Source organism: Perca flavescens, chromosome 9 (genome assembly GCF_004354835.1).
Source record: "Perca flavescens isolate YP-PL-M2 chromosome 9, PFLA_1.0, whole genome shotgun sequence".
NCBI lineage: Eukaryota > Metazoa > Chordata > Actinopteri > Perciformes > Percidae > Perca > Perca flavescens.
The window spans coordinates 38,070,181-38,080,180 of NC_041339.1; the positions used below are offsets into that span (position 1 = coordinate 38,070,181).

At 45.8% G+C, this 10,000-nt stretch overlaps 2 protein-coding genes across 2 annotated transcripts in view; one reads left to right on the top strand and one right to left on the bottom strand.

Moving 5' to 3' along the window:
* The window catches only part of LOC114561491 (ephrin-A2), a 366,950-nt gene that overhangs the window by 86,098 nt on the left and 270,852 nt on the right, over positions 1-10,000 (top strand). The window lies entirely within an intron of this gene.
* stil (STIL centriolar assembly protein) overlaps positions 1-10,000 on the bottom strand; it is a 25,254-nt gene that overhangs the window by 4,915 nt on the left and 10,339 nt on the right. Inside the window, exons 8-16 of the mRNA XM_028587579.1 lie at positions 9,337-9,484; positions 8,102-8,205; positions 7,794-7,902; positions 6,669-6,964; positions 5,134-5,348; positions 4,750-5,030; positions 2,911-3,013; positions 2,386-2,557; positions 780-870 (exon numbers count right to left, since the gene is read on the bottom strand). Of these exons, the coding sequence (XP_028443380.1) occupies positions 780-870; positions 2,386-2,557; positions 2,911-3,013; positions 4,750-5,030; positions 5,134-5,348; positions 6,669-6,964; positions 7,794-7,902; positions 8,102-8,205; positions 9,337-9,484 (1,519 nt within the window). The remainder of the gene's footprint in view (positions 1-779; positions 871-2,385; positions 2,558-2,910; positions 3,014-4,749; positions 5,031-5,133; positions 5,349-6,668; positions 6,965-7,793; positions 7,903-8,101; positions 8,206-9,336; positions 9,485-10,000) is intronic.

Consider the following 10,000-nt stretch of genomic DNA (forward strand, 5'->3'; position numbering starts at 1 on the left):
TTGCGTGCGTTGCTGTGTCTGTGTGTGTGTGTGTGTGTGTTCTTGCGTGCGTTGCTGTGTCTGTGTGTGTGTGTGTTATTGTGTGCGTTGCTGTGTCTGTGTGTGTGTGTGTTATTGTGTGCGTTGCTGTGTCTGTGTGTGTGTGTGTGTGTGCGTGCGTTCTTTGCTGTGTGTGTGTGTGTGTGTTTCTTGTGTGCGTTGCTGTGTGTGTGTGTGTTCTTGTGTGCGTTGCTGTGTGTGTGTGTGTGTGTGTGTGTGCGTTCTTGCGTGCTTTGCTGTGTGTGTGTGTGTTCTTGTGTGCGTTGCTGTGTGTGTGTGTGTGTGTGTGCGTTCTTGCGTGCCCTGCTGTGTGTGGGTGTGTGTGTGTGTGTGTGTGTGTGTGTTTCTTGCGTGCCCTGCTGTGTGTGTGTGTGTGTGTGTGTGTGTGTGTGCGTTCTTGCGTGCCCTGCTGTGTGTGGGTGTGTGTGTTAAATGTGGACGTACGTACTCTGTCCATTTGTCTTCTTTATCTTTGTTATGATGGTTTATTCTTTTCTGTGGTGTTGTGGTCTTTGTAATTAGTCCATGTCATTGTAAATGAGCGCCGTCCCTCAAAGATCTCTCCAGTTTAAATAAAGGTTGAATGAATGAATGAACACGTTTAGGGTTTTACATCACGGCTGTATGTAAACAGGAATATTGGGGGAATATTCACTTTCATTAGCCACTGAAACAGATTTACAAGCTTAGTCTTTTTCAGAATAAAACCGTGAATATTTAGATCATATTGTGGTTATTACCATCAGGTTGTTAAAGAAGCTGTGCTGGTTGTCTGCAGGTCTGTACATGCTCACACTCTCTCCCAGGACGGGACTCTGCAGCCCGCTGACGCTGAAACACAACATGTTACCAGTTTGAGTCCAAGGGTTTGTCTTTACAGGTTAACTTTGGTATTTCTTCAACCCTATTTCGCCATGAAATGGTGTCTAAGTCACTGATGTGAACAACTATCTCTGAAACTGGTCCAGTATTAAACAAGAGGAGGAGGTTCGAGGCACAGTTGGCTCAACCCACGCAACGGTTCTGCCTGTAGGGTTACATTACAGCTTTCGGTTTCTTGTTTAAAAGGCACATTATGCAAGATTTGTACCTTAATATAGAACCTTCAAAGGGATTTTGATGGTAAACAAACTCGTAGTAGGGCGATTCATCCCTATAGCAAAGCAGCTGCTGGCAAAACCAGCAATGCAGGTTTGAGAGGTGGCGCCCCGCCAAATCTCGCGAGAATCCCAACGTCACATACATCAACAACATATAAAGCTGCTTACACACCGAACAGACTGGAGCCACCGACCTCGCCAGACTGTCACACGGCCGGTTATCGGCACGGTGTGGCAGGACCTTAAGAAGCAGCCTCTATGGAAGACACTAGCACACACTTCAGACGTGAATCATGACGAAGATGACACGAAGAAAGCGCAGTCGGAAGAGTCAAGGAAAAGAAAATGAGAGACTGAGGAACCGGACAAGAGTCCCACTCGGTCAGGCTTTCACTCGTTGGCGAGAGCTAAAAAGCAGCAACGGTAGTAGGGCTGCAGCTATCGATTATTTTAGTAATCGATTATTCTACCGATTATTCCAGCGATTAATCGAGTAATCGGATAAGAAACACTTAGTAAGAAATACTTAGTAAACAGCAATAGTAAATATTTCTTATTGCTGTTTACTAAAAATAAGGAAACCTGTAGCTTGTAAATATACAAAAGACAGGTTTCCTTTTTTAGAAAAAGCAAAACATTTTATTGCCAAATTCCAAGACCCTTAAAAAAAAAAAACTAAAAAAATACATTACAATAGTACATTTTTGGAGGCCCAAATGTTAATCTTTTTTCACCCCATTCCCCTTCTTGCCTCTGGCTCTTTGCACTGGATATGCAAAAGAGCTGTTCACTGACCAGAGGGTAAATGTGACTGTATGAAGCTTACGGTATATTAAATTAAGTTTATATACTGTCTGTGCTTGTGTTGTGTCCGCAGAAGCGCAAACCTCTTGTGCGCTAGTAATATCCTCCGTGCGGAAACACAGTGAGCCGTACAACCTTAATTACATTGATTTAACGAAGCTTCGAGGCAAAGAATTTTGCTTCGAGCTTTTTTTGTAATCAAATTATTCGAGGAATCGTTTCAGCCCTAAACGGTAGCGTTAAATACAAGTACTCCACTATCCAATCCCCACAAAAACAGAGACTGCATAGTATGCTTTCAATACTGGATCAGTTTCAAAGACTGTTGATCCCATCAGACACTCAGACACACGAACACATGAAGACAGAGAGTCCAGGGTGAAACCCCTGACGTTACCCTTTAAAAAAAAAAGAGATTATCTGAAGCTAACAGCTGTCTCACCTGTGCTGAGCAGAGGGGGAGCAGGCAGCCTCTTGAGTTGTGATGTCACTGTTCTCGGCTCCGCCCCCAGGCCCGTTGACGGACAGGTCACCCTGTGAGGAAGGGGGAGGAGCCTGTTCTAGCTGATGGGGGAGGGGGAACTGGACCGGAGTCCCCCAGAACAAACTGGCACCTGGAAACAGAGAGAAATGTAAAAAAAATACATTCATATTCATTGGATTTTCTAAATCAATGCTTTTTATGCTTCTTTCTAAGTTTTTTGGCGCTTTCTCCAAACATAAAAACATGTTAGCCGCTTTTTTCGAGTTTTTTTTTTTTTTTTACAATTTCCCGAGGTTTTTTCGTTGCCTTTCTGGAACTTTTTTGTAGCTTTTTACGACATCAGGATAAGGCCACATTTAGACAACATGTGTTGAGACAGACTCAAGAAAAATGGGAAATTGGAAACCCAGAGTTGTTGAGAAAACAAGTCATTTTTTGAATGATACCGGTCCATGGGACCTACAGGGATCCCGTGTGTCTCACCTGTTCCCACGGCGATGCTGGCGGTGCTTTTGGGTGTCTGAGTATCGACCTGCTGGCCGGACGACGACTGAAGTTTCCTCTGAGCCTCCAGCAACATCTGGACCTGAAGACAAACCATGACAACCTCACAAACAAACACCTGACCAGAAAGAAGAGGGAGTGTCATAAAAAAAAAAAATATATTATTTCTATTTCTAGTTCTAAGTAGGGATGCACTGAGTCCAGATTTTTGGAGTTGGTCTGAATCCTGACTCCACTGGTTGAGATTGTGCTGACTCCTCCTCCCATCCTCAGTCCATGAACCCAGTAAACACATGAACGAAGTAAACAGGGACTGTCCTTCCTTTGCTGTACCTGAAGTTGCTGCATTCTGGCTGCTGTCTGGAGATTCCTTCATGAACAACTCGTATTCTTCCAGATGTTTCAGACCAGATGTTGTAACAGCGGCCATGTTGTGTATAGTTTAGGGTCCTCGCCACCACCAGACCAATCAGCATTGAACAAACTGAACATGTAGCTGGACTTGAATGGCCTTGTTTTGACTGAAAGTACTGCCGGACAACTTGTTCTGCTCACCAGATCCATGTCCACTTTCTCACAGCCTACTGCTCACCAGATCCATGTCCACTTCCTCACAGCCTACTGCTCACCAGATCCATGTCCACTTTCTCACAGCCCACTGCTCACCAGATCCATGTCCACTTTCTCACAGCCTACTGCTCACCAGATCCATGTCCACCTTCTCACAGCCTACTGCTCACCAGATCCATCTCCACTTTCTCACAGCCCACTGCTCACCAGATCCATGTCCACCTTCTCACAGCCTACTGCACACCAGATCCATGTCCACTTTCTCACAGCCCACTGCTCACCAGATCCATGTCCACCTTCTCACAGCCTACTGCACACCAGATCCATGTCCACTTCCTCACAGTCTACTGCTCACCAGATCCATGTCCACTTCCTCACAGCCTACTGCACACCAGATCCATGTCCACTTCCTCACAGTCTACTGCTCACCAGATCCATGTCCACTTCCTCACAGCCTACTGCTCACCAGATCCATGTCCACTTTCTCACAGCCCACTGCTCACCAGATCCATGTCCACTTTCTCACAGCCTACTGCAACGCTCCACCTACATAAACACCTTCCCATAATCAACGGCGCCGTCATTACGGTGACCAGTGTAGCGCGCCGACTGACAGCGTAGGTTTCGGTTCCCTGGGAACAAAATTCTACGGTTCAGCAGAAACCCGAACCCCGTCAAAAAGTCCAATATTCAGCCCAATCCTGGATTTGGTGCATCCCTGGTTCTAAGTATTGCTTTAGCATCGGTATCGAAAAAACCCAAACAATACCCAACCTTACATAAGTGAGAATATAAATCTACCAGTTGTTACCTAAATTGCTATCCATGATAAAGGAAGCAGCATGACAGCTGACAACCCCTCCTTCACTTCTTTTACGTAAATTAAACGCTGAGGCAAATCAGGACATTTGTCTGTATGTATATCTCCTTTATACACTTTTTATAGATCAAACTTTTGAACACTAACACTATGAGTTTAGTCCATTAGTCATGTCTGATGCTGTTTTCATGCTGAATGACTTATTTCCAAGAACCGTACGAGCACATCTCTGGTAAACACAAGAATTAAAGTGGTGCTTTAACATGACTCTTTGTGGAGAAACTCAGATTTACAGATTTGTCGATTAAATCAACTAATCGATTAGTCGATACAGTTGAATGAGTGTTAGTCGACTAATAAGTTCTTCAGTCGAGCACAGCCCTAGTTTGTAACAAATAAAAACGTAAAACAGCGGTTGTTGTGGTTACCTGCTCCTGCAGCAGGCGGAGCTGTCGGTCCTGATGGAGGAGCAGCTGGTAGGTGTCAGACGGGATGACTCCTCCCCCTTGATGATGCACACAGGAGGAAGACACAGAGGCTGCTACTGCTGGATGGGACGGGTGAAGAGAGGAGGAGTCTCCACACCGAGGAGAGGGAAGAGAGGAGGAGTCTCCACACCGAGGGGAGGGAAGAGAGGAGGAGTCTCCACACCGAGGGGAGGGAAGAGAGGAGGAGTCTCCACACCGAGGAGAGGGAAGAGAGGAGGAGTCTCCACACCGAGGAGAGGGAAGAGAGGAGGAGTCTCCACACCGAGGAGAGGGAAGAGAGGAGGAGTCTCCACACCGAGGGAGGGAAGAGAGGAGGAGTCCCACACAGAGGGGAGGGAAGAGAGGAGGAGTCTCCACACCGAGGAGAGGGAAGAGAGGAGGAGTCTCCACACCGAGGGGTGGGGGGAGGGTGGCTGCAGGGACAGGGAGGAGGGGCAGAGAGATGGATGGAGGGTGGAGGAACAGAAACAGGTGGATGGTTGATGGAAGGAGGAGGAGGAGTGTGGGGATGGGAGGATGGAGCAGCAGCAGGGTGGAGGCTGGAGGGAGGAAGACAAGGGTTAGAGGGTTATTACGGTGAAGTCAAACAAGCTGTGAAAAACATTTTTACTAAAGTGGAACTGAATAAAAACACTTAACAGAAACCTATATCGCCAGGTTCAAAAACTGATACGAATGAGTCGGGCATTTCCTGATGAAGAAGAGGAGAAATGAAGACCACGAAGGGCGAACCAAGCGCTGTCTGAAATGAGACCGTCTGGTTTACAGAGCGCCGCTCACGGTTACCATTTCCTAGTAACCATGACAGCTGCAGTGATCAAAAGGTTACTTGGTTCGGGGTAATTTCACCCTAGGGTCCTTTGCACCATGACTTCGAGCCAAACAACCAGCAGGCAATTGTTAATTGCCTTCTGGTGTACTTACAAACTTTCCAATCCATCGTTTTATGAGTACATAACCTATTTGTACTAGTGTAGACCTTTGGTATCATTTCGGGCATTATTAGTGGGGTAACTTACGAGATACAAACGTGGGTCCATTAGCCCCTGCGCTAAGCTATTCAGCTGATAACGCTACTCTAAGCTAACTCTCCCAATGTTAGACCCAGGTGAAAAAGGCTTCTGGGGGGGGTGTTTGGCTCGAAGTCGTGGTGCAAAGGACCCTAGGGTGAAATTACTCCCAACCATCACTTTAAAAATAGTTAGAGATGGGCAGCAACAGAGAGGAGGACTCAAGTCTGAGACTCGTACTCGAGTCGCAAAAACAGCTGACTTCAGACTTGACTTGCAACTCGATTTTCTTTTGTTGGCGCATACACGTTGGGGAAACGTATGACGAGCTGCATGTCTCCGGCCCTTTGCCATAATGTGCAACGCAACGCATGCACTATGCCTTACGCGCGTGCACTCACATATCAACAAATGCATTGCCGATGGCGACACCAAGTCCTCCTGGAGTTGAGCCTTGGGTCATTAGTTTGGCTTTCAATAACTTGGTAAACAGTGGCAGTAAGAGAACAGCTACATGCTAGGTGTGTGGCACCAAGAGAAATGATGCTGGATCAACAACGTGGAACTTCATCAGGCATCTCAAAATGCTCCCAGATAGGTCAGTCACATGTTAATATGAAAGAGACGTTACATTTAGCATATATGGTCACAGGTAGGAAGCTAACCATCGCTAAGTGTTGTGCTAATGCTGGGAACAGGCACATTGTATCTCTATAGTTGAATCCAGATCAGATGGCCAGAGACAACCCACGAATAGCGGCACAAAACGGCCTTCTTAAAGCTTACTAAAACTAAACAAAAAGTTAAATTATAAAGACTGAAACAACATAAGAAGTAAGGGACATGAACCTCGGAGCGTTGTGGTGAGGGTGAGCGGGGCGGAGTCCCGGCGAGGAGAAGATGGAGGTGCACTCGTAGGTTTGGGCGGAGCAGCAGCTGCAGGGCGGCTGCAGGTTGGAGTATGGCGTGCTGTGGAGGTGAGGGGGGGCTGCAGGTCTGTTTACTGTCGCAGGGGCAGACTTCCTGTCAGCAGCTGCAGCAGGCCTGGGGGCGGAGCCTGCCTCCTGCCAGCTGTTGTGATTGGAGACGAAGCTGCTGTCAATCAGCAGAGAAAGTTCAGGAACAGACGGCTGAACTCTGCGAGCCTGGAACAGAAAAACACTCCTAAAGAACCCAGAACTAAGACACTCCTAAAGAACCCAGAACTAAGACACTCCTAAAGAACCCAGAACTAAGACACTCCTAAAGAACCCAGAACTAAGACACTCCTAAAGAACCCAGAACTAAGACACTCCTAAAGAACCCAGAACTAAGACACAAAGCTAACGTTATGCCTGGAACGTGACATTTGCAGCAAGAATTTTGTTATCAAGTCAAACATCCAAATGTCAGTTTTAGGCAGGGTTGGGTATCGTTTGGGTTTTTTCCTGATACAGGTGCTAAAACAATACTTTTAAAAACGGTGCCTGAACCGAAATATATAGAATATATTTATAATGTATATAATTATATAGTATATAATATAAAATATAAAAAAGGAGCAGAAAATGGTGAAAATTAAATGATTTATTAAAAATGTAATAACTTATAACAATATTATTTCACCAGTAAATTGCTGGTAAACGACAAAAACAAGCCCCAAATGGGAAAAGGGTATTTTACAATAACTTTGAATGCACCACAAGGCTGGCGAGTTTCAAGTTTTCCGACATCGGCAGCGGCTGCAGACTGTTAGGTTCAGTACCTAACCCTAGTTTTAGATGAACTATATGTCTGTAGGTGTTGTGTTTTAGTAGAATGTGGGTAAACCAGAAAGCTATGAAGTATAATGTTTGTAAGTGTGTTAGCTTACTAACAGCTAACTTGTCCTCTCTGGGAGATTCAAAGGGTGCTAAACTAATCCTTTGAACTCGTTAAATCTGCTGTTTTTAGCCATCTAAAGGCCCTTTGTTATATGTCTGACCTGTTACTGACCTGCTGAGCGGGGAGGTGGGGGCTCGGGGACGGGCGGGGAGACAAGTCTTCATCTTCGACCCCCGAGTCCTGATCGCTGACAGAGAGACCGGCAGCCGAGGGGGCGGCTCTGAGGAAAGAGAAGACCAGTTCAGGACACGACAAAACAAACACCCATCGGGATAGTTTCTGTCTGTGTGTGTGTGTGTGTGTGTGTCTGTTTGTTAAGATATGGCAGTAATCAGAGCGTGAAACACTTTCTCTGTCACTGCACACAGGGTCTATCTGTGTGTCTGTGTGCAGGTACAGATAGAAGGAGACTCTGGTACCTGTTGAAGGAGGTCAGAGCCTCTCTGAAGACCTCCGTCTGGCGGCTGTGATCCTCTGAGCCGAGCTCACAGCGTAGAGTCTGACCCTCCACCGAGACCGCCTGCTGAAGGTAGACATCAGTTGCACAATTGAGACAGTTTTATATAGGGATGCACCGAATATTGCCCCCCAGAACCCTACGCTGGTCTCCGTAACGACGGCACCGTTGATTATGGGAAGGTAATTACGTAGGTGGAGGGTTCAATGCAGCAGGCTGTGAGAAAGTGGACATGGATCTGGTGAGCCAGGCAGCCCCCCCAGCCAAAAGAAGGCTACCCAAGTCGAGCCACACGCCCAACCCACAATGCCGACCTGTCCCACGGCGGCAAAGACCCCAAATAATACACAACATGGCCGCTGCCAAAACACCTGCACACAAAACATCTGGAAGAATACGAGTTGTGCATGAAGGAATCTCCAGACAGCAGCCAGAATGCAGCAACTTCAGGTACGGCAAAGGAAGGACAGTCACAGCTAAAAACTGGTGTTAACCAGACAGTTCCCAACATGTCTTCACCATACACTGGTTAGAGAAAATTTGACAAACTAAATTGTCACTGATCTGGTGACAGCGATGTGCTTTCCTACGATGTGAAGAGCGTGTGAATTCAACATTAAGTTGTTACATTTAACTATTTTAGAGGCTGTGGACGATGTTTACTTCATTCATGTGTTTACTGTGTTCATGGACTGAGGATGGGAGGAGGAGTCACAGGTTCATACGCATTTTAACCAATACTTTTCGGCAAATTTCCATGACTATGTGTTCCTGAAAATGTCAGTCAAAGTTTCCCCTCAGAGGTTTAAATATAAATGAATGATAATGTACGTGGTTCATAGAGGGATTCTTAATATCGCTCCCTGAATACAACGCTGAGGTTAAGACCACGTGAAAATACATTTACTAAACACATATTATTATGATGTGTTAAAAAAAATTCCATGACTTTTCCAAAACTTTCTGGGTCTTTTGTTGATGGGTCAGATGTTTCTAAATCCTTTCCGGGCCTGGAATTTGCATTTTTAAAATTCCATAACTTTTCCAGGTTTTTTCAAAACGTATGAACCCTGGATTCAGAACAATCTCAACCAGTGGATTCGGTATTCGGCTGAATCCCAAAAATCTGGGTTTGCTGCCTCCTTAGTTGTAGAATAAGTGGTGTACAGGGAAGCCAGCGTCAGGGTATGTTGTTACCTGGTAGAGTGTGACACACTGGGAGGCAGTCAGCAGGCGGTAGTCCAGCTGTGGTCCAGATGCTGATCCTCGACACTGGAAGAACTGAGGAGCTCTGTGGGTCGAGCCGAACAGGACCAGGAGGAAACAGCCGCTCTCAGACAGAACTCTGAAACACACAAACACCACTCATCAGTTTATATTTGGGCTCCCATGGTAACAGGTTAGAGCTGAAAACGCGTGCGTGCTAGAAATAGGACCAACGGCTACTTTTCACGCCACACGCCGGCATGTTGGAAGTGTTTCCAGCTGAATAGATCAATAAGATAATATGTTTATATGTCATTTAGACACAAATACATATTAATAAATGACATGTTGAGGTTTGAAAGTCTCGAGGTTTTGACATAAATGCAGATATACATTTATTTTTTAATTTTATTTCAAATTGGATTCTGATAAAATAACATGGTGGTGGCCGCGTTAGCTCAGTTGGTAGAGCAGGCACACATGTATAGAGGTTTACTCCTCGACGCAGCGGCCGCAGGTTCGACCCCGACCTGTGACCCTTTGCTGCATGTCATCCCCCCCGCTCTCTCTCTCCCCTTTCATGTCTTCATCTGTATAATGAAGGCCTAAAATGCCCAAAAAATAATCTTAAAAAAATAAAATAAAATAAAAAACA